The sequence below is a fragment of the Amphiprion ocellaris genome, chromosome 4, assembly GCF_022539595.1.
Source record: "Amphiprion ocellaris isolate individual 3 ecotype Okinawa chromosome 4, ASM2253959v1, whole genome shotgun sequence".
NCBI classification, from domain to species: Eukaryota; Metazoa; Chordata; class Actinopteri; family Pomacentridae; genus Amphiprion; species Amphiprion ocellaris.
The window spans coordinates 22088733-22114154 of record NC_072769.1 but is presented as its reverse complement, the minus strand read 5'-3'; the positions used below and the strand labels follow the sequence as shown (position 1 = coordinate 22114154).

At 39.7% G+C, this 25422-nt stretch overlaps 1 protein-coding gene across 1 annotated transcript in view; it reads left to right on the top strand.

The window, feature by feature from the left end:
* Positions 1-25422, top strand: part of frem3 (Fras1 related extracellular matrix 3) — a 43396-nt gene that overhangs the window by 7146 nt on the left and 10828 nt on the right. Inside the window, exons 3-8 of the mRNA XM_023289035.3 lie at positions 15377-15523; positions 16332-16562; positions 16675-16800; positions 18014-18265; positions 24376-24525; positions 24614-24823. Of these exons, the coding sequence (XP_023144803.2) occupies positions 15377-15523; positions 16332-16562; positions 16675-16800; positions 18014-18265; positions 24376-24525; positions 24614-24823 (1116 nt within the window). The remainder of the gene's footprint in view (positions 1-15376; positions 15524-16331; positions 16563-16674; positions 16801-18013; positions 18266-24375; positions 24526-24613; positions 24824-25422) is intronic.

The window sequence follows — 25422 nt, the reverse complement described above, 5'->3', positions numbered from 1 at the left end:
GGGCCCATTACTGAGGAATCATCTGCCTGGAGGTTTTCCTCAGAGTATATCTGCCTTTTAATGGCTGTTTAAAATTGAAGCTTCCTGGTCTGTGTCAATCACCCGAGTGTTTGCATCACAAAGACTTAAGGCAGTTGGCCATGACTGACACCCAGTGCTGAGGCGCCTCTTCTGTTCGCCCTACTGGAAAGGCTAGCAGGTTTAAAGGACAGGGGTCAAAGGAGACTAAGCCGAACGCTGAAGGTGGGTTAGTAAAAGTGAAAGACTACCACTTGCTTTAAACTTTATTGTTAATGAACAATGGGCTCCTTCCCCTCAGGGCGCGTCTCGGAGCTTTCAAATGTCACCTTTCATCATGTGCTTAAAGTCACACTGTGAAATGTGTATAGGTGTGCATAATAAGACGTTTAGCTCGTACTTTCTTCTAGGAATCAGTCTCACATTCATCAGTCTCATCCGCAAGATTGTGGAACTCAAAAGAGACGATATCTTTTGAATATTATGACTCTGCTTTTCAATCATCTATATCATTGGTGTCAAACTCATCTTAGTTCAGGGGCCACATTCAGCCCAAATAGACAAAAGCACAAGCATTTTACAAGTTTACAATTTGCAGATGATGTCTTCTCTGTAATTTTTAACTTTACAAAGTCGGGCCGGATTGGAGCCTCTGGAGGGCCGCTTTTGGCCTGCGGGCCGCATGTTTGACACCCCTGTCCTACATCCAATATTATGCTTAGAATTAGATCCATTCTTTTATGTCATTTTACTTTAGCACCTGATTGATGCACTTCGGTTGGCAACTCTGTGCATCATATTTCCTTTTCACATCCTCTCTAAAGTATTTTTAATAAAACAGGTATAACATGACCATCTAACAACACATGTTGTTTATCCCAAAGAATTCTCTTTAATGAATCAGATACACGCATGATGATGAGTTACAGTACAATAAATGAGCTCTGTGGCTTGTCACCTCTCAGCATTACAAATACAGCAGTGCAAAGCAATAAAATGCAACAGGTGGCCTTTACTATTTTTTGCACTGGTTATAAAATACAAAACAAGATTTGGAAATGCGATCAATGCAATGGGGAAAGTTTAGTCTATAATTGTATGTATTGAGTGTTGAATACCACCATCAGGCCCACTGAGAAGGCAGCGCAAGGAGGATGTGAGTTTGGCCAAATTACAGTCTTTTTGTCAGCAAAGTGAAGTCTACTAATTAACTCTTTGCCCCAGACTGTGAGTGGTATAGATCAGGGGAGTTAAACATATGGCCAGCGGGCAAAAACTGGCCTGCTAGAAGGTCCAATCTGGCCCGTGGGACGACTTTGAAAAGTGTAAAAATTACAAAAACATTAACTGCAAATTGTAGACTTGTAAAGCGCTTGTTGTTTGTCTATTTTTTTGTGTTTTCGTTTCTCAGTTTTGTCATCGTCTGTTTCGTTTTGTTGTCACTTCATAACTTCTTTGCCAAATTTTTTGTCTCTGTTCTTTTGTTTCATGTTGTCTCATTTTTTGTCATTTTGTTTCTCGTTTTTGTCACTTTGCGTCTCATTTTTGCAATATTTTGTTTTGTTTTTGTCATTTTGTTTCTCTTATTTGTCACTTTGTGTTTCCTTTTTGTCTCATTTGTGTCATTTTTTTGTCTAATGTTTTGTTTCTTTTTTGTTTAGTTTCATGTCGTTTCATTTTTGGTCATTTTATTTCTCATTTTTGTCATTTTTTTGTCTCATTGTTGTAATATTTTGTCATGTTTTTGTTGGGTTTTTTGTCTTTTTTTTACCTGACTTTTGTCATTTTGATCCAAAAGTAAAACACTACATTGATCAGTTTCAGATACCTGTGACTAAAAGTTTCATGCCTCTGTAGAAACTCTGTGATCTATTAGTTGTAATATGTAAATGATAAACTGAGGCATAATGTTGTTTAAATTGCACTTATTTTTCTTAAGAAATTATATTTTGTTCATAATGTTTTGCAAAAAGATAGTTCATTAAATGTGAATATTTTCAGAATCTACTTTTTTGCGCTAAAACAAAGGGGGGGAAAATGAAATTGTCATTATTTATAGGTTATTATGCTGTGATTTTACTCGTCCAGCCCACTTGAGATCAAAAAGGCTACATCTGGCCCCTGAACTAAAATGAGTTTGACACCCCTGGCATAGATGGAAATTAATTTTTAATGATGATCAGTGGTTCTGACATGAAAGCTGAACTGCACACCTACATTCTTAGATATATTTCCTACATTTATGACTGTAAGCAAAGCATGTCAGTCTATGGAGTGCAGGTTTAAGCCCAGGAAGAGAACTCAAGGGCTTCAATTAGCTCAACACTCCTTTTTCTGTTTGCTTTGTTTAGCTTCCAGCCTGCTCAGTTGAACCAGGTGGGACATGAAACAAAACCATGGTTGTGCATAACCCGATTCATGTGTAAAAGGGCACAGCACAGAATTAATTTCTCTCATGGATCACACACATATTAATGCACGTAAGATTAACGTCGCCGACACACTGCACTCACACGAACACTGAGGAGCATCCGGGAAAAGATCAAACAGATAACAGATAAAAGCGAGATGAGCCAGCTGGCGAATCGCTAATGTGAAGTGTTGAAGAGGTGACTCCTGGGGGTGGTTGTGATGTTATCCTGGACATGTAGGGGCATGTGTGGCTGGAGAGCGCGCTGATGGTCAGACTATCTGCTCATAAATCTAAGTAGGTGAGTTGTTTGTGTGGGAAGCAAAGCACTGGGTCAGGTAAGATTTGTACCCGAGATAATCCACTGGCTCTGGCCTCCGCTAGCAAAACTCTTCATTAAAAATTTAGTTGAGTGACTTATTAAAGTTAAATAGAAATGTTTGCTCCAACACCATAAATATGGGCTAATTTGTGGGTGATTTTGCGGCTTGTTTTCAAAACATACAAAGAAGACAGAGACAGATAAATAAACGTTCTAAACGTTCTCATCCTAAATCCAAAAAGAGACCATCTTCTCAAATTAATAATATAGTGGACTAAACCTGGTTTTGTGTCTTTTTGTGGTGGTTTTGTGTCTTTTTGTGGTAGTTTTGCGTCTCTGTGGTAGTTTTGCGTGGTTTTATGATGGTTTAGTGTCTCTTTGTGGTAGTTGTGTTTTCTAGTCCTAAATCCAAAAAGAGACCACCCTCTCAAATCAGTAATATAGTGGGCTAGATCGTAGTCGTTCCTGAACCTTGAATTGTGTTTGATCACGCAAAGCAGTTTTGCAAAGTTCCTCTGTACACAGTTTAAACATCTGCAAATAGCCCTGAGATTGCACTGATATGGGTGGCTGCTTAAGGGTCTTAGCAGCCTTAAAAAAAGAAAAGAAAACCTGCCACTACATGCACTGCAATGATGCTTCTTCACGTCAAGAATTCACACTCAGATACTCAAATCATTAACATATACACACGGAGAAGGGTCAAATGTTGCAGCATGCGTGTATATATGCTGCTGTAAGAGTTTATATCTGCAGATACAGTGAGCCGAATCAGAGACTGAAGAATGTAAGGCGCAGTAGTGTGCGTGTGTGTGTGTGTGTGTGCGCGTGTGTGTGTGTGCGCGCGCGCGTGTGTGTGTGTGTGTGTGTGTGCGCGTGTGTGTGTGTGTGTGTGGTCAGACACAGCTGAAGTATGGCCGTCGTAATGGTGTATAACAAGCGTGTCTTAGTGAGAGGTCAGGAGCAGACATTCAGTTTGACACTTGGGGTGTCAGGATGGACCTGCTGCTTAAATTCCACACTGTGAGGGGAAAGTTAATGTTAGCTGTTGGTCGTAAGAAAGAAAGCCCTTCTTTAGAGGTATTGATTTTCTAATGGGGGCTGCACAGTGGCTTCGTGGTTAGCACTTTCGCCTTGCAGCTAGAAGATCTCTGGATTTCCAGCTAGAATAGTCATTTACTACATTAACAGTGTCTAGACTGTATTTCAGATTCGTTTAATGTTATCTTCATTGAAAATAAAACTACTTTTCTGGCAAAAATAAGAACATTTCTAAGTGACTCCAAACTTTTGAATGGTAGTGTACATGAATTAAAGTTGCTCTACATTAGTTAAAGTTGATATTATTAGTTAAAATTGTTCTATATTAGTTAAAGTTTCTCTATAATTTTAAAAGTTGCTCTATAATAGTTAAAATTTCTCTATGTTCATTAAAGTTGCTCCATATTAGTGAAATTGCTCTAAATGAGGTAAAGTTGACCTACATTACTGTTCAGAAATTTGGGGTCACCAAGACAATTTCATGTTTTCCATGAAAACTCACACTTTTATTCATGTGCTAACATAACTGCACAAGGGTTTTCTAGTCATCAATTAGCCTTTCATTAGCTAACACAATGTAGCATTAGAATTAGAATTAGTTTCCAGCTAGAATAGTCATTTACCACTTTAACAATGTCTAGACTGGATTTATGATTCATTTAATGTTATGTTCATTGAAAAACAATCTGCTTTTCTTTCAAAATACAGACATTTCTAAGTGACCCCAAACTTTTGAATGGTAGTGTACATGTTTTATTTTTAGGTATTCTGTATACATACAATTATATAGAGGTGAACTACACTGGATGCAATGGTAAAAGCCCAATTTCACACTTGTAGAGGTCATTAATGTACAACTTGAGAACACTTTCCAAATGCTGATTTGAGCAATTTTAACACTACTTCCCAAGATTAATCCAGGTGGAGACTGCATCAATGTTTGACAGTTTCCTGAGGAGTTTGTAAATGTGGCTCAAAGACTGAGCAGAGGAATTAGTTTTCTTTCAACCTGAAATTTAACATTTATTTTATGATGTTTACGTTACAGCTGTGGTTACACAAGAAAGAAAGAATTATACATAAACTAAATATGATGCGTCTTCAGTGTAGTTATTTATTTCACTGTTTTGAATAACTAATGAATCTCATAAACTTTGGCCCTCCAGTAATGGCAGCAGTGGCCTCAGTCAAAAACTAGTTCAAGTTGGCTCGTTGTCTCTGTCTGCTGGGAATTTCTATTGGAAAAGCAATAACTTGCATGCAAGTGACCAGGTCAGAAACTCCCTACAGCCATTCAAAGAGCAGGATAGTGAAGCAATAAATACTTGTTTTTACAAGTGAATACACTCCTCGCATATATCCTTGTCTATCAGGCGTCAGTCCAGCAAGCCACAGGCTAAGGAAAGAAACCCTTACTGTCAGACATGTTGAGACTTCTGTAGGTTTGTGTTTGTTTCTTAGTCTTAGGTCAATATGTAGATGTCAGCTTTTGGGACTTTAAGACATTTAAGTGTCGTTTTTTGATGGTTTTGTATCTTTATGTGGCGGTTTAGTGTCTCTGTGGTAGGTGTCTTTTTGTTGTGGTTTTGTGTCTTTTTGTGTTAGTTTTGTGTCTCTTTGTGGTAATTTTGTGTATTTTTGTTGAGGTGTTGCATATTTTTGTGGTGGTTTTGTGTCTTTCTTTGGTGGTTTTGTCTTTTTTGTGGTGGCTTAGTGTGTCTTTGTGGTGGTTTTGTGTCAAGAGTTCAACTGGTCTCTGTGCTTTTTCCAGTGGCAACAATATAGTCTTGCAGCTCTGCAGAGGGATCATAGACCCTTGGTGAGTTGAGTGTTATGTGATCATTCAGAGCCGGGCAGAGGAATGCACTTCCACAGAGACTCCAGACTCCAGGGCCACAGACAGAGCAGGGCCTGGAAGTGAAGTGGTATCCCAGGCAGACAGGTGTATACGTGAGAGGGAAAGCTCCAGAGGGATCTCCTTTCAAAGCCTGTGGTCACCCCACTCCCAACTCCACAGAAATCCAACCCAATCTCAGATAGCCCGATAACCCGGAGACTTCCAGTGTGGAGATGGCTGGTCTAGAGGGGCACTTCCCCAGAGGGTGCAATGATACCGAGCTCAAAGAGAAGAGAGAAATTGAGGAAAAAGAGCTACAATTAGAATAAATAATGCAGCTACAGGCAGGTTCTTGTCAGTTTTCTTCAGCTCAGTAAATGTACAGTAGGACTGCGGGCTAACTGACACGCTCATGTTACACCCCGACTTCCTAACCGTGTTTTGGGATCTTATATATCACTCATGTCAACAGTCACCAGGAGATTTACTGGATAACGGTGCCACAGTCGGGGCCCCCCTGTGACTTGAAGAAGCTCCACCACACCCCACTCTGTTCTCACTTTCTCTCCTTCCTCTCCTCTACCAGCCTTCAGGGTAATGCTATTCTTTTTCTCTGGTCTTACCTCTTCTCTATTTCTTTCGTCTCAGGTTTTCCCCCCTATCCTTTTCAACCAACCATGGCGTCACCTCGTTCTCTGTGTGTCTTTCTCTTTGAGTCCTTTTTCTCCAGCCTTGATTTATTGGTTGGAAGGCTGCTGGGTGGGGAGTGATGATGTATGGCTGCACCGGTTATTCTTATCTGCTCTCATATGGCAAAGCTGTTGCTGCCCATAGCCAAGTGATCATTGAGTTACTTGTGCTTCTTTTTTAGCCTCACTAGCAACGTGGCTGCAGAGATGGAAAACGTTGGTTTGTTGGAGTGTCACTCTGTCACTTCATACATCACTTTGGTCCAGGCTGAAATGTCACAACAACTTCTGAATCAATGTAATAAGTTTTAAATAAGACATCCACTGTTCTCAGACTATGCATCCTACTGTTTCATTAGTAAAGCACTGACATTTTCTTTTGCACCGCTGTGAGGTTGTTGTTTTGGCAGTTACAGAATAGATCACTACAGACGATTGTGTCATCATCAGGCTTAGTTCCTGCCAGTGAGCAATTTAATTTTGATAAGGAAAAGATTGAGAGAATAAAAAGAAAAATAACGATGGTGTTGGTCCCCCGGCTACTGATCCAGCTCTCCGTTTCTAAGGTTAGGTTCTATCTGTCTAGAGGGTCTTACTCTAATAGGCTCTGTAGAACTGCTTAAGCTGGAGTTGAGGAAGCTCATCAAGCTTCTGACCGCCTTCATCCAACACCCATACCACTTACCCTAATAGTCAACTTGATTGACTGTTACACAAATACACTACTGTTCAAACATTTGGGGTCACTTACAAATGTCCTTATTTTTGAAAGAAAAGCAGTTTTTTTCAATGAAGATAACATTAAATGAATCATAAATCCAGTCTAGACATTGTTAATGTGGTAAATGACTATTCTAGCTGGAAACAGCTGATTTTTAATGGAATATCTCCATAGGGGTACAGAGGAACATTTCCAGCAACCATCACTCCTGTGTTCTAATGCTACATTGTGTTAGCTAATGGTGTTGAAAGACTAATTGATGATTAGAAAACCCTTGTGCAATTATGTTAGCACATGAATAAAAGTGTGAGTTTTCATGGAAAACATGAAGTTGTCTGGGTGACCCCAAACTTTTGAATGGTACTGTACTTTATATATTAGATTATTTACATTTTTTAATTTGTTTTTGTACTTGTCAGCTATCTGTTATGTGTAAACACAGCCTGCAGTTCACCCAAAAAGTCCCTGAATTTTTGTCATATGATTAGTTGGAAACAACTAAGCCATTAATGATTTACCAGGATTATTTGTTTTTTTAATTTACAGAATCTGATTCGTGTAAATTGTTTATTTTTTGTCAAATATTCAAATGAAACAGAAATGGGTGTAAATGTGAGCATTAATGGTGTCGGCCCAGTGATGGACTGAAGTCCTGTCTGGGGTGTTCCCACCTCTCAGCTAATGCCAGCTGGGAAGAGTCAAGGCCCCTCACCAACAAATATAGTTTGTATATAAAAATATGGCCTTGAGGCTGCACAGTGGATTGGTGGTTAGCATTTTTCACCTTGCAGCTAGAAGATCCCTGGTTTGCATCCCGCCTTCCCAGGATCTTTCTGCATGGAGTTTGCATCTTCTCCCTGTGCATGCATGGGTTTTCCCCAGGTTCTCCAGCTTCCTCCCACAGTCCAAAAATACGCTGAGGTTAATTGGTGATTCTAAATTGTCCCTAGGTATGAATGTGAGTGTGATTGTTTGTCTCTATATGTAGCCCTGTGATAGACTGGTGACCTGTCCAGGTGTCTCCTGCCTTCAGCCTAAGTCCAGCCCCCCCATGACCCTAATGAGGATTGAGCGGTGTGTAGATAATGGATGGATGGATGGATGGATGGATGGATGGATGGATGTTGTGATCTGGCTGCATTTTAGCTGTCTGGAAAAAAAGGGCAAAAAGAAGTCTGCAGAGTGAATAGAGCCTGTCATTCTTGCATCTTTATTCATCATTCTTCACACAATATTTTGTTGAAAGATAATGATTCACAGCGCCACATTTGTTATGCTATTAGATTTCTGTAAATGCTGCAAGCATCCGTGTCATTGCGCCAAGTGTGGCAAGCCAATGTCAGAGAGACTGTGTCTCTCAGACCCTGTGAAATAATTTGCAGCATCCTGCCGAGATCATCTCGGTGTCTTGAACACGAGCAGCAATGCAGATATTTGGATGTGTTGATTTATAGCACATGCTGCGGCTGTCCGGAAGGAATGATTCCAGTTATTAATACATTTAATCATGCAGCATTCCTTACATGGATTCCTTGGAAAGCATACCAGACGATAATCTCTTTAAAATATCACTGTATTTATTCAATAAAATGCACAAGAATGAAAGCAAAAGTTACTGTAAAAAGGTAGCATATTTCTGCTAAGCTTTGACATCTCCTTGGTTTTAATAGGGCATACTTGAAAGCTGTGACATTTAAATACTGAGCATAGCTGACTGGATCCTCCACAGTATTTATATGAGCAGGATGATTGATGGGGAAATGCAATAATGGTGATGCTTGTCACTTGATGATGATATTCTTAGAAGGTTGCTCTTCCTTGCATCATGCTGGTGGACGTCAAAGCCTCATATTGACCTTCCGCTCCAATGATATCTTCGGACCGGCCCACTATCCCACTGCATCTATGTATGGATGCAGGCGGCACTGCTGTGTAAATATGAGCTGATGAAGAATGTGCTGTGAAAGGACGCCACTGCAGGTTTGCTTTGCTGGCACAGGAAGCCTTCAGTTCATTCTCTGAGTCATTTACAAGTGCTGCATCTATTCAGTTTTTTCTGACACATGATTTTTGCTCAATTCTGCACCAAAACCACACACGTTTTTAATCAGGGCTAGCTGCCGATGCTAAAACTAGAAGGCATTATAATTTAATATCCAGCGATAAGCATCAATCACGCTGGAGTTAATTTATTGAATAGCTGCTAACGGGGACATTCGGATATAAATGCAACCTATAAAACTTTTCACCCCAGCAGGAATTATGATGATTGTCAGTTTGAAAAGCTAATGGAAATGTGAGCCGAGCCAGGCGGATACAGTACGTATTGGATTTGATAGCCTCTCCAATATAGTCTCATAAAATCTGTCATAAATGAGGCCATCAATCATATCTGAAATCATGTCCATCAAGTTATTTTGACTTTTATGTGTGCAGCTATTTTCATCAGTCTTTCCTTTTCTATTCTGAGCAGAGTTAAGGGTCCAGAATTGGAACATTTTACGTCCCACACATCAAATTTCAAATAATCCGTGAACAAAAATACTAAAACATGTTGTTGTTGTGTAAATTTACTTGTCCTGAGACCAAATCTAAAAAAATTAGGAAAAAAGAATGTTTGAAAATATTCTTTAAAATACCAGATAAGTCTGGAGTTTCTCCTAAAATGTCATTTTACTCTTGTCCCACCCCCCTGATGACCAAACTGAATCTCAAATAAAACAGTATTATTTTTTTCTTCATTGATGTCTCTTGTGATTGTGGGGACATTTTTTTAATCAACATGATATTTTAAATAATAATTATTATGCATGGAACGTGTGTCCCACAACAACCCTGTTAGCATAACCTTTTTATCTAGTAGAAGAAGAAGAAAACAGTGAATCACATGAAACACTGGAATTAACATCATCAAACAGTTTTCCTGAAGACTGTGTAGAGCAAAGCTATGTCCTCTCTTCTATTTTTCATATTTTCATAACATTCTCAGCCTTGATTGAATCTCTCATTCTATCTTATATTACCAGGATCAGAATAATTCTTTTGACTGTTTTCCATCAATCAGTTTGTCCTCTTGGTCAGCAGTAACAGCTAAATATCTAGCTTCTACTGCTGAGAAAAAGCTAACATTAGCATGGATTAGCAACCCTGTTACTGTGATTACAGTAGGGTTAGCAAACAACAAATAAAACATGGAATAAAAATGGTAACATTGATGTGTAAGCTGAGCCAATCAAGCTTTTGATAGTTTATTACTAATTATTGATGAATATGGAGCAGAAAACTGTAAAAGAGAATGTTCATTTTTCAAGCATTTTGAAGCCCAAATGTCCTCCAATTATGTCGCCCTGGAAGGTCTTACACCCTGATTATTTCTTGATTTGTTGAGACCCATGCCACCTCCAATCTCAGTGTCTGGCAGCATGCACAAAAGAAGTCAGAGGAGGGAGATTCCCCCAGTTTTACACCGCTGTGAACAATGTGGAGGCACGCCATGGTGGCAGATCTGGCCCACCCAGACTGTGGCCTGCTGTCCCTCTCAGTTGTTCATCCCCTGAGTGAACAAAGCCGACACAGGGAGGAAAGGGAACAACGAGGGGGAGGAGGTTTGTGGACTACAGCTGTCACTCTGCTCCACATAGTCTGGGAGTCTGGCGGGAAGGAAGGCTCTGCGAGACGAGTAGCGACAAAGACTGAGGGAGATCTTTGCTTTGATGTTCATAGCCAGAAAACAGCTCTGCTTGCCATTGCTCCTCCTGAGGTTGTGTTCATCTCTGTGATTTTGTGTAAGTAAACAGGGACTGATAGATTCTGCACGCCGTAGGAATGCATTGAGAAAGAGCTCGGAAATAAAGCATGATATGAAACAAGCATTTTAAACATCAATGAGGGCAGTTATTCTAGACCAGGGGTGTCAAAATCATTTTAGTTCAGGGGCCACATTCAGCCCAATTTGTTCTCAAGTGGACCAGACCAATAAAATCCCAGCATAATAACCTATAAATAACCACAACTCCAAATCTTTCCCTTGTTTTAGTGCAAAAAAGTACATTCTGAAAATGTTTACATTTAAGGAATTATCTTTTTACAAAAGATCATGAACAACCTGGAATTTCTCAAGAAAAATAAGTTCAATTTCAACAACATTATTCCTCAGTTTATTATTTACACATTACAACTTACAGATCACAGTTTATCTATCACAGTGGATCTATAAAGGTACAAAAAACTTTAGTCACAGGTATCTGGAGCTGAATGATATAGTATTTTACTTTATGATCAAAACGACAAAAGTCAGACAAAGAAAAAGACAAAAAAACAAAAAAAAACAAGACAAAATATATCAAAAATCAGACAAAAATGACACAAACCACAAACAACACAAAGAAAGAGCAAAAATTTGACAAGAAAGCTACAAAGCCACAAAAATTTCACAAATGACACGAGCGAGACAAAAAAGTACACAAAATGACAAAAACGAGACAAAAAATGGCAAAGCACAATACAAAATTACAAAAATATGACAAAAAACAAGCTAGACAAAAAGGAAACACAACACAACAAAAACAAGAAACAAAGCGACAAAAACACAAGACAAATGACAAAAGTCAGACAAAAAACACAAAAAACAATAAAAACAAGACAAATTATTACAAGAATGAGACACCAAATGACAAAAGAACAATGAGCAATCCAGTATTTTACTTTATGATCAAAACAACTTGTCATGGTCTAGGAATTATCTTACATTTACAGTGTTATAAGTTCACAATTTGCAGTTAATGTCTTCCCTGTAATTTTTACACTTTACAAAGTCGTCCCACGGGCCGGATTGGACCCTCTGGAGGGCCGGTTTTGGCCACCAGGCCGCATGTTTGACACCCTTGATCTAGAATAAAGTAACTGAAATGTCTTTACAGCTAAAGGAAAACACCTGTTGAACACAGAGTGTTCACAGTTCACATTTTCATTTCAAGTTATCAGGTAGCGTTGTGGCTCAGCTGCTCTTTTTCCAATCAGTCCAATCAATGTTTGCAATCAGGACTGAGCAACAGCAGGAGATGCAGAAGTTGGTTTTAATGTGTCCATTTGCAGACAACTGCTGCAAAAATTCATCACAAAGTATTTTGAATGCAACAGAAGTCCTGTGTTTTTGTCCTTCAGGTATTCTCCAACAGCCTGTGAAATAGCAGTCCTATAGCTGTGGCCTGATTCATAAAACCTCCATTGTTTCACTGCTTGTAGTAATGTGGAAACCTAAAGCTGCCTGATTGCTCGATGCCAAAACAGAAGCAGCTTTTTGTCTTGGCCGTGTTCATTTGATAATCCTTGATGATAGCCACTGACTAAGCTTCTCCTCATATCAGCTCCGAACAGGGCTGACTGCCAGGACACACTTTCTCCAGCACAGAAACGATCTGATAATTGAAGTTTGTCAGAGACTTTCTTTTCTTTTTTGTTGTCTTTTCTTTTCCTTTCTTTGTAGCTGTATGTGAGGGTGGAATGAGGGTATCTCCTAGTGGAGACAAGGAGCGGATTCCATCTTGAGTGCAGATTTAGCTCAAGTCTTGCCAGTAGGAAGTATATTCGTTGAGCAGTTTAGATTCTGCACAGAAAACGACAGAAGGCATGTGTTGTCTAAAATCATTTTGTGGGGCATGGGCTATCAGCACTTCAAGAATTTGGAGCGAGCAAAAACAGACATGAATGTGTGTTTCCTGTATTTTTAGCCATGACTGCAGGAAACCTGAGCACGGCTGAGGGCAGCTTTGCCCACTGAGCTCTGCCACTCTTTGGCTTCGCAAAGAGACGACTTATATTCATGTGTTCATCTGTGAGGGTAGATTGCAAGCAGAGGTTTTTGGAGTATTTTTGTTTGCTTTACATCAATACAACAGTTAGATGCCAAATTTTAATAATATGTATTGACGTATGTCTTAATTACTGCAATAAATTGCTAAAAAAAAGTGAAATAAACCTAAAAACATGAAAATCAATTTTTTTTTACATATACGTCAAAATACAGAAATTGTATAGCTGTATCCCTCAAATTTGTAAAAATAAATAAATAAATAAATAAATAAAGTTGCACAATTTCCAGTGGTCTCATTTATAAAGATTTTTATTGTTATCTGTGCTTTATTGTGTATTTTTACAAAGCCATCACTGCAACGCAAAAGTGCTCTGAGACCTGGTGAATGTGTGAAATATTAGTCTAACTCCCCAGATTTTATATGCAAAAAGAATGAGGGCTCTATCTTATCTGGTTTCAAATCTACCGTCAATCAAAAATTAATATGCAAATCGTAGCACCCGTGCTACGCTGGCTTCAATAGGGTGAAGAAGATCCCCTTTTTGTTATCAGTCACATCTGAATCTACCTTTTGGTGACTGTGATTTTGTCCCTGTTGTGGTTTGGCTTCAGTGTTGACATATGGGTTTGAGCAAGTGGCCCCCATCCCATCCTGAATACCCACACTCAGCCCCCCAGTGTTTTCATTCTCCTCAGCCACAGAGCAGAAAGGCTGCAGCCTCTTTCTACCTCACTGAGGCAAAACTGAGCTCAGTGCTGGTTTATTGTGAGGACAAGCAGAGGCTCCTTTCCATTGTTACTCTGCCAAGGAGGCGGCGCCTCGGTGGAGTTATGTGACAATTGGGGGTGTTTCCCATCAGTTCCCACCACCCGCTACATATTTAGGTCACGTGATTGAGTATCCGTACATAACATACACATTCATAACACACACCTGTGCTCAGCGTAACGTCATTTTGTGTGTGGGTACATCTATATTAATTGGTCACATTCTATGGTGCTGTAATTTCTGATCATCAATAACAAATAAACAAATGCTGCATTTCTGACAATCCCATGTGGGGGAATGAACAGCCTTGGAGGAGTATTGTGCTCTCTGGGTGCTTTTCTTCTTCTGTGCACTGATTGCCTTTCTAAATTCTCCTATGAGTGCTATAACATCTCGTTCACCTTTGTCTTGAGGCCTTGAGAAGAAAATTGTACTACCAAATGCTTCTTCAATGAAGTTCCCTCACTCCTCCAAGCATCTTTGAGTCAAGTCATCAGGGCTGCTGTCCGTGTGACCAGCCAGGAAAACCTAAAGAGAGCCAGCCCTCTCTAACCTCCAGATCCAAAGAATCCACTGAGCCTGACCCATTTCACATCACAAGTCACAGGTCACCAGGCTCATCTCAATGAAGGATAAGGCATCGCCGCTGTTGTTAAAAAAAATATTCAGATCATGGAGCGGAACCTATTATCTTAAATATCTCTTAAGCAGTCAGTATCAAGTCACCAACCAAAACCGAGCTGACAGTTAGAGGGATTACACGAGTCATGAGATAGTGTGGATTAAGGATCGGGTCTATAACTGTAGAGCAGTGCATTTTAACTCTGAGCTTTAGAGGTTTCTTGTTTTTAAGAAGTTTTACAGGACATATTTCACAGATAATATAAGTATTACTTTAAGAAGATGAAGCCTGCAGGTCCAAATTAAATGACTCAGTACTATATGGTGAACATGCCAACTACGCTGATCAGAATATCCTGTATAAAAATCCTACTTAAGTCAAAGTACATTTATATTACCATTCAAAAGTTTGGGGTCACCTACAAATGTCCCTTTTTTTGAAAGAAAAGCAGTTTTTTTTCAATGAAGATAACATCAAATTAATCATAAATCCAGTTTAGACATTATTAATGTGCTAAATGACTATTCTAGCTGGAAACAGCTGATTTTTAATGGAATATCTACATAGAGGTACAGAGGAACATTTCCAGCAACCATTATGTTAGTTAATCGTGTTGCTAATTGATGGCTAATTGATGATTAGGAAACAAAGAAATAAATACATTGGAAATAAGGAAGTAAAACAATCTCACAAGTAAACGTAGGCATGGTACTTGAGTGAATGTATTCAGTTACTGTCCACTACTGGTTAAGATAAGAATATTAGTTCAGGCAAACAGGTTCAGTGCTACACAAACACTCTCTCCCCCGTAAACATCCTGTTCGCACTTTGACTTCATGTTTTTTGTGGGAGAATTGTAAAGCAGGGACATGAGCAGTTTAAAAAAAAAACACAATATACAGAATATCTATATTTATCCGTACCATTTTTTGGGTTCAGAATAAGACAAAGCATGAAGTAGAGGTGGAATATCTGAAGAAACATAAAGAAGGGCAGCTCTTCTTGAGGCCCTGTGAGGTTTAGAAAAGCTTTTGTATCCCAGAGCAGATTTCCTCCTTGAATGAGTAAAATAGAATATTGTTTGAGAAAAGTTTTGAAAGATGTGGTAAACTTTTTTTTCTTCCCCTCTCTGTAGGTGGAAATAAACTGAAACCTCAGCCATTCCGCCTCAACTGGGCCTGGATCTCTCTGGAGAGGGAATACTACTTGGTGGACGAGGACGCCAAATTCCTGGAGGTGACGCTGAAACGCAGAGGCTACCTGGGAGAAACCTCCTTTGTCGGTAAGTACTGAGAGTCATCTGTTCAGTTTCTGATGAACCAAACTGATTTACAACTTCATATTGCAGAAGACAGATTATCTTTAGAGATTTTAGCATAATTCTGGGATTTTCTTTTGGTTTGCTACTCGACCTTCTCCTAAACTGATATGAAGGTGATGACACCTTGCAGCCCTTCATTAAACTGACATTTTAACAATGAATTACTGCCCTTTTAACTGTCCCCTTAGATTTTATTATGCTATTTATGTTTCATTTGAAAGGCCAGACCTGCAGTAAAACATGACCGTACTCCTTTGCCTAAAATCTATTCACATTCCTTGAAGGCTGCGGGATGTTCTCAGCTTAACCCTACAGTCAACCTAAAGAAAACTGAAAAGTCAACACCACTCTAACAACCCTAAAGGCGCAAAGCTTTTGTTTCCCATGTTTGATTGCTGCTCCATTTCCTCTCTTGTCTGTGTAAGTGGTTCAGCTGAAAACACTTAGAACCTTCAGTAGCAAAGGTCACCATGAAATGTCAGGTATGCTGCTCTGTTGGCTGCATCTCACACTTAGATGAAGAAGATTTATGACAACACGTTACAATCTACAGGAGGATCAAGGAAAAGAATACAGGAATGATATATAAATGCTGCTACACATCAGTCCACTTTACCTGGTTCTAAATCCTGATCTGCATTGTTGTAATGCCGAGACTTGAATTCTGCTCGAAGCATTGGAGAAGCACTGGGATAAAATACAGCTATCAGGAGTCTAAGTACCTCTAAAAATTGCTTCAACTTTAAAACACGTGCACCCCCTCCATTAGGTATAGCAACTAAGGATGGCACAGCTGAGAAGGACAAAGACTTCCGTGGTAAATCCCAGAAGCAGGTCCAGTTCAACCCAGGCCAGACTACAGCCTCCTGGAAGGTGAAGATCTTCACAGACCAGGAGTTTGAGACCTCAGAGACCTTTGAGATACAGCTGTCAGACCCAGTCATGGCGGTGCTGGAGTATCCGGACACGGCAACAGTGGAGATTGTGGACCCTGGAGATGGTAGGAATCTGGTGTTTTGAGCAACAATGTTAATGTGGACTTGTTTATTCAAAGATCTAAATATTTTTTTGCTTTTATCAATGACCTTTCCTTGCTATTCTTCCCAAAATAGAATCAACTGTCTTCATTCCTCAAGCTGAATTCAAGATAGAGGAGGACATTGGAGAGCTGTTGGTGCCGGTCCGACGTTCAGGAGACGCCAGCCAGGAACTCATGGTGGTTTGTTACACTCAGCAAGGTGAGATGAACTTGGTTGTAAAATATGTTTTATATAAGAACTAGTGGAAACTTCAGCTTTTTTAGTAAAAATAGATGAAAGGCAGTGTTGACAAAACTAAATAGTAACGTTTCCAACAACACGCAAAGAAAAGAAACTTGATGAATGGTGATTTAAATCTGTGATTTACACTAGCAGTTCAAAAGTTTGGGGTCACTTAGAAATGTCCTTACTGTAATTTCCGGACTATAAACCGCTACTTTTTTCTCACGCTTTGAACCCTGCGGTTTATACAACGATGCGGCTAATGTATAGATTTTTACGTGCGAGCTTCATGCCATCAATACATTTGGCCTCGTCACATCAGAATGAAATTACCCAACAGGTCACAGTGGACCAATGACACTGTTCGAATTAAATCAAACGTGCTCACATTAAATTCCTCAGATCAGTCATTTTGCGCTTCATGCACACACCCTCATCATGGAAAACACACAAAGAAATGTGTATGATGCAGCTTTTAAGTTAAAGGCAATCGATCTGCCTGTCGAAGAAGGAAATAGAGCTGCTGAACGTCAGCTTGGCATCAATGAGTCCACAGTGCGATGTTGGAGTCGGCAGCGTGAACTGACTCAATGCGTTTTACCGCTGTGTTACAGGAGCTGTTCGGAAAAAAAGCATTTAATTAAAAGTAAAAAAAAAAAATCTTTCTGTGTAAATATCTCATGTTACAATGTGGACACCTGCGGCTTATAGTCAGGTGTGGCTCATATATGTACAAAACTTTCTTTGTTTTTAAATTTAGTGGGTGCGGCTTATATTCAGGTCCGCTCAATAGTCCAGAAATTACGGTATTTTTGAAAGACAAACAGTTTTTCTCAATGAAGATAACATTAAATGAATCATAAATCCAGTCTAGACATTGTTAATGTGGTAAATGACTATTTTAGCTGGAAGCGGCTGATTTTCAATGGAATATCTACATAGAGGTACAGAGGAACATTTCCAGCAACCATCACTCCTGTGTTCTAATGCTACATTGTGTTAGCTAATGGTGTTGAAAGGCTAATTGATGATTAGAAAACCTTCATGCAATAATGTTAGCAAATGAATAAAAGTGTGAATTTTATGGAAAACACAGTTTTTGGGTCCTGTTACTTCATTCTGCTAGCAACTCTACAAGGATAAGTGAAATTTCATCTCATGTCCTCTCTCCATTCCCATAATTCCTCAGGCACAGCCACGGGTACCATCCCCAGCACCGTCCTGTCCTACTCTGATTACATCACCCGGCCCGAGGACCACACCAGTGTGCTGCGCTTTGATAAGGACGAGCGGGAAAAAGTCTGCCGCATCATTATCATCGACGACTCCCTGTATGAGGAGGAGGAGAGCTTTAATGTCAGCCTCAGTATGGCCATGGGCGGCCAGCTGGGCGCCAACTTCCCATCCGCCAAAGTCACCATTTTGGCAGACAGTGATGACGGTGAGTGGAGGGTTTTTTATTTACTTGTGAACATTAAGCACAGATATTTTAAGTATGGTGGACTGTTTCTGTTGTAGCAGCACTTTTGTCATTTTGATGGATGGATGGATGGATGGATGGACAAATCTCCATTTATAATCTGTAAATAAATGGGCAAAAGCAGTGACGTCATAAAATCATTGCAGATAGATATTATTGGTTTCGGATAAGTCTTTTCAGGGTTTTTTTTTTTTAAAACAACTGCCTATCAACAGCAAAGCAACATGTGATTTATACTCACATTTAAATATTAACAAATAATATTTGAATATATTTAATATTTATGAAAGAATTTGAAGTTTCTGTTGTATATGGGAACAAAAGCACACAGAGTGATATAGACACATTAATAGAGCACAACACACATGACTTTAGCCTCTGTCTTCTGCTTTCTGTATGCTTTTGAACTTTAACTCAACGGGTTTTAAAAAAAGCACATTTGCAAAGTATTATCATCCTTTTCCCTTGTATCTTTTTCCTTCTTTGGCCTTTGTCTTGAATTTATACATACACTACCGTTCAAAAGTTTGGGCTCACCCAGACAATTTCATATTTCCCAGGAAAACTCCCACTTTTAGTCATGCGCTAACAAAAGAAGTCCAAAAGTACTGTACATATAGATGGTAAATGTGGGGAACACTAAACATCACTGAGTCTTAGTCATCATCAGACAGCTCCAGTTCTTCAACCATATCCTTGTCTCCCTCTGCCAGTTTTATCAGAGCAGAGGAGGACAATGACTGATAATTGCACAAGGGTTTTCTAATCATCAATTAGCCTTTCAACACTATGAACACAATGTAGCATTAGAACACAGGAGTGATGGTTGCTGGAAATGTTCCTCTGTACTCCTATGTAGATATTGCATTAAAAATCAGCTGTTTCCAGATAGAATAGTCATTTACCACATTAACAATGTCTTTCAAAAATAAGGACATTTCTAAGTGACCCCAAACTTTTGACCAGTACTGTACATATGGACATAAGAGTTAAAGAGGGGGCTACAGATGTGGCTGATCCTGTTGCCTTTAATGCTTCCATTTTGGTATCTGCTCAACATGAATCCACTGAAGATGCACAGGCAGCACCATCACCACAGTCGCCACAGCAAAGGCCTGGGAGGCTGAGCTGCTAGCCTCAGTGGCTTTACAGTATTTTCAGGTCCATTACCTTTCCCATGCCTGAGTCTAACGGCTCTGTTTACACACCCTGCTTCATTTACCCGCCACATTCTGCCTGTCTGAGCGCTAGATACAAGATAACAATAGACAGGTGTTGAGCAGGAGACTGGAGGCCTGGGTGCATGTTGTGCCCCACAGATAAAAGGTTTTGAAAACTCGCGGTGCTCCTCGAGCGACCCCCGTCCTCATTGGCATTCAGGGGAGCTCAGGGGGAAACAGGGGGCATCTTTTTGTCTGCAGGGACCAAAAGGCAGGTGGTGGAGAGAGAGGGGTACTATTGTGCAAAGAGTCCAAATGACTGGCATGTTTTTCCTCCATCCATCTGCTTAATGGTATTCAAGACAATGTTGTCTGTTTCTGTTAAAGATACTGCTGCATTTAAACCTGAGAAAGAATGAGGTTTTTGAAGCCATCAGTCACAAATCTCATTTGATTTGATCCAGCAAAGAAAATGTCCTAATAAATTTGACAAATTGTTGCCTTCAAATTCATAATTTCCTCCATTCTTTATGTCTTTCCTTCGCAACCAGTAATGCTGAACTCATTGTGCTTTCCTCACTTTTTCCATCAATCCCTCCAACCTCCCACTAAAGCCAATTTTCTGCACTTGCTTGTAGTACAATGAACTTTATGTATAAATAATCAGCGTGCATTCCCAGACATGTGAAGAGACAACAGAGGACTCCTCAGTGTGGAGCTCTATTGTGGTTCTACTTCTTGGTGGGTCCTGGAGTAACACCACACCATAAATCTGGTTCAGTGTGTGTGTGTGTGTGTGTGTGTGTGTGTGTGTGTGTGTGTGTGTGTGTGTGTGTGTGTGTGTGTGTGTGTGTGTGTGTGTGTGTGTGTGTGTGTGTGTGTGTGTGTGTGTGTGTGTGTAAAACCATCTGCCTGCCTGAGTAAACTTGTGGTTTGGACTTTTGCCAACATCGAGCCTCTATTGTTACTGTATTTGTTTGGTTCTTCCTCCCACTGATCTTAAGGTTGCCATGTTGGCACTCGCTTCCACTTCTCGCACCCCCCTTGGTACTAAATCGAGGCAGAAAGACACTGAAAGCGTGCCAGGAATCCTTCCGTCTGCAACAGTTGTTGGTCACAGCGAGCGTCAACTTCTGCTATTTGTGCTCAAGCGCCAATAACCAACAGCAACTTAACTAAGGAAACGAATGAGTTGAGCATGTGGTTTTTTTTCTGACATGCATGAAACAACACTTTCAAAAATACACAATAAATGACCTTTTATTTGCAACCACACAACCATAAACCAAATTCATTAATTGCCAGTGCAATTTTTGACAAAAACAGCCATTGTTGTCCTTGGGGACATTTTAAGAATGATGCTAAAGAAAATGTTAAAATGTTAAACAACGATACCACATGTTGAGAGTAGTCCTGTAAGCAAAGTGACTCAATTACTCAAATAAAAAATGCTGAGATTAACTAACATGAACACCATGGGCAAGCGGTCAGACCAGAACACGTTTTAGATATACTCCCTGTCCAAAAAAAAAAAAAGTCGCCACTTGGATTTAACTAAGCAAATAGGTAAGAACCTTCCATTGGATAATTACTGCAGTGATGAATAAGTTTCAGCTGGAAACAACTTATTAAACCCTAGCTGATGTAGTTAAAACAACCGTGTTGGAAGACATATCCTGTTGTCATGGAAAGGATGTTAATCTGTCTCAGAAGGGTCAAATTATTGGCCTGGATCAAGCAAAGAAAACAACTAAGGAGATTTCTGAAACTACTAAAACCAGGTTAAGAACCATCCAACACATTATTAAAACCTGAAGGATAGTGGTGAACCATCATCTTTGAGGAACAAATGTGGTCAGTCATGTGGTCTGATGGGTCCAGATTTACCCTGTTCCAAAGTGATGGGGGCATCAGGGTAAGAAGAGAGGAGGATGAAGTGATGCATTCATCATGTCTAGTGTCTACCAGCCTGTGGGGGTTTAGGGTTATGATCTGGGGTTGGTCAGGTTCAACAACGTTATGTTCCCAAAGAATGAGGTCAGCTGACTACCTGAATATACTGAATGACCAGGTCTTTCCATCAATGGAGTTTTTCTTCTCTGATTACATGGACATGTTCCAAGATGATGATGCCAGGATTCATGGGGCTCACATTGTGAATGAGTGGATCAGGGAGCATGAGACATTATTTTCACACATGGATTGTCCTCTACAGAGTCCAGACCTCAGCCCCACTGAGAATCTTTGGGATGTGCTGGAGAAGACTTTGTCCGACTCTCCCATCATTAACGCAAGATCTTGGCAGAAAATTAATGCAACTCTGGACAAAAATAAATGCAGTGACTTTGCAGAAGCTTATGGATGCCACGGCGAATGTGTGCCGTTCTCAAAACTGAAGGCGTTCCAATGAAATATTAGAGTGTGTGACACTTTTTTTTGTTTGGACGGGCAGTGTATTTTCAAACTTTCTTTTCTTCTATTGTTTTTAAGATTTGGTCTCAGGATGAGTAAATTTACACAACAGCTGCATATTTTAGTATTTTGTGCGTGGATTATTTGAAATTTGATGGGTGGGACGTAAAATGTCCTCCAATTCTGGAATGACCCTCTGATTGGTTCCTTATTGGAAATCTATTAGGATTACTATACTACAAACATTGTTTATTAGGGCTTTTCTTCATCATTAATAATTGTGGACTTGACTTATTAGAAAGTGAGACAACCACAAATATTTATTAATAGATTATAAGTTATTTCTAATTATATTATTATGGGAACAACCCAAAACCTTTTCTTTTCGCTGGCTTATGACTAATTTGTAAAGCACATTTACAAATTTCTACCTTTTCTCTCATTTCCGTCTAAGTATTTGCTGACTGGCTGAAGGCCTGAATCTGCACGTCTATTAGTTGATCTCTAAGAGCGCTGGCTGGACACAGTGTGATGAAAACAAGCTTTATACAGAAGTGAAGAGAGATGAATTGACAATGTGTACCAGGGGTCTGAATTCTTGCCCTCGGCCTTTGCAAAGTGGACGGTTGCCTCTATGTCTCTGCCTCCCCCCTCCTCACTGAGCTCCTTATCAGCTCCTCTAACATCAGAAAGCAGGAACATCATTCTGTGTGTGCATACATTCCTTATTCTCCAGGCGTATCCTCAACCTTTTGGCGTTGGGCTCAGACGGAGCTGTCTGGATTTAGTTAAGTGGGGGAGGAAGGTTGCAGGAGGACAGGATAAGATGAATGACAGCTCTCTTCCTGTGCTGAGTAAAAAAAAATGAGGGCATTTGCTGAGCTACTGATGCATCTGTCCCTGAACCTGAGCACAAAGCTGCTAAACATTGAATGGTTGTGGAGGGAAAAAAAACTGCATGGTAACTCTAGATTAGCTTAAAAAATCCCACAGTGAACCCTCCACTCTAGCCTTGTTAGCCTAAATCAATCATAAATATACAAAATATGCTCGAATGTTAAGTATATTAAATGGGTTAAACCAGGTTATTTTATACTGAAACGACAACAGACTCAAGGCAGACAAACAAGACAAGTTAGCTGCTGTTTATAGATGATCTGCCATGTTGGTTGTTGAGCTGTGATTTAAAAACTGATATTTACAAAGTTTACCCTCTACTTTCTGGACACAAAATACAACCACAGTGGCAATTTATTTGACATGTCAGTTTGGAGCCGACTCTGAATAATCATTGAGTAAATGCTAATTAGGTTAGTTGAGAAGACATGGGAGTGTTCACAGGTTCCTCCTGTTGCCAAAAATAATGAGAATTTGGTAAGATGAGCGCATTTCAATGGGCCAGTAGACCTGGAGACTGCAGCCCTCATAAAAATTTATGCATTTCCCTCTTATTTCTAACCATTTGTTCAAGAAAAATGTCTTTTATGCATTATTATGCTTCAGGTGCTGGTGATTTTCCTTTGATGCTGGCTAAAACCTCTTTGGGAGGCACCAACAAATTCCTCTATGCAAAAAAAACCCTGCCATCTAAATCTAAATGGTGTCATTATTCTGTAGTCATAATGTTTATTTAGAGCACAAAAAACTTGTCTGTTGCCACTTTAAGCAGCAAAATGTTTGATAGAAACTAGTGATGGGACGCGATTTAAAAAATTTATTTATTACAGCCTTTGTAAGTAATTAATCGCATTTTGTCAAATAGCAATATTTGACACAATAAGCAAAGTTTTTCATTTCAAATAAATGTTGGTTGATGATGAATAGACAGACGTTAGGTTCATTACCGCCACCTACTGGGCTGGAGTGTTCAGCGGTGTTAGCGGTGTGTCAGAAATTAGCGAACTGAGAAAAGTGAGATTAAACGCATTATTTTTTTTAACGCGTTATTTTTTCTGTAATTAATTAATCGAAATTAACGTGTTAAAGTCCAAGCCCATAAAAACGCAATAAAATCTGGATGTTAGTGGACATACCAGCTTCCACAGGTTGTTGTTCCTCAGGTTGTAGTAAGAACAGCTACTTCCACATCCACTCATTCATCCATCGCTCAATGACGGCAAACTGCAGCCTGTCCAGGTCTCACTCGCTACTAGAAAGGACTTCTACCGTAATATCCACGCTTCTTCTTTTTATAACAAGTGTGATAAAGTATCTTGAATTATATGAACAAAACATATAGTCTCAGTGCACTGGAAAGTTAATCATCAACACTCCACTGTTAATTAAAAGCTGATGTTGCTCTGTACTTCTAAAAGACACCCTAGGTTTTAGAAACAGAACAGCTAAATAAAAGTAACTAATATTCATATAAAACAACATGACACCAAGTTTATGTCATGCATTTCTGCTTTTTGTGTTATCTTTCCAACTACTTTCCGTGATAAAACCATATAGAAATTATTTACCCATTTACTTTTCTGTTGTTCCCAAATCTGACAGAGCCGTCGCTGTACTTTGGGGAGCCTGAATATGTGGTGGATGAGAGTTCAGGCTACGTCGAGGTGAAGGTCTGGAGGACGGGAACCGATCTGTCCAAGACCGCCACCGTCACCGTTCGCTCCAGGAAGAGCGAACCTGTTTCTGCAGAAGGTAAAATCAGCAGTTTGACAGAATCAGTAGAAGTCAGTCATTATCTTAAATTACCATGCCGCTCGGTGTCTTTTTCTCCACTTTCCAGCTGGACTAGACTACGTAGGTATAAGTCGCAACCTGGACTTTGCCCCTGGGGTGACGATGCAGACATTCAGAGTGACCATCCTGGATGACCTCGGTCAGCCGGAGCTGGAGGGGCTGGAGACCTTCGACCTGGTGCTGCGGATGCCTATGAATGCTGTGTTAGGAGAACCAAGCAAGACAACCATCACCATCAATGATACTGTCACTGACTGTGAGTGGGAAATGTAGAAACTAGTGGTGGGACGCGATCAAAAAAAAAACAAACCAAAAAATCTAATTAAAGGCTTTGTAATCAGTTAATCGCGTTTTTGTCAAATATCAATATTTGACACAATCAGCAAAGTTTTTCAATTCAAATAAATTTTGGTTGACGACTGAATCGATGAATAGACATTTTAAGACTTTTTGTAAACTCAAGCACTTTCAGTGTCTTGAAAAGTGGTCTATCATGCGATGGCTACAGGGTTTGCCGGTACCAGGACCATCAAAGCTAAGAAATCGCTTGTCGCCCCAGAGCTCATTTGCATAAATTATGAAAATGTGGCGCAGGGAGCAGAGGTGCGACGCACAGTGAAACCTTCATTGAACTAAACTAGCTGTTGTTGAAATAAAACGAGGACAGATTCAGCAGCTTATTTCTCGCCTGAAATGCTTTCAGTAATACTTTTTGCTGAACTGTTTTCGTAATAAAAGGGAAAGTTTGCGACAGAGATAATATTATTAATATTATTACCATTTTTTTTTAAATTGTTAGTATAGCCTGTTAATATGTAGCTGTAAGGACATATGGGAACAATTAAAAATATCTAT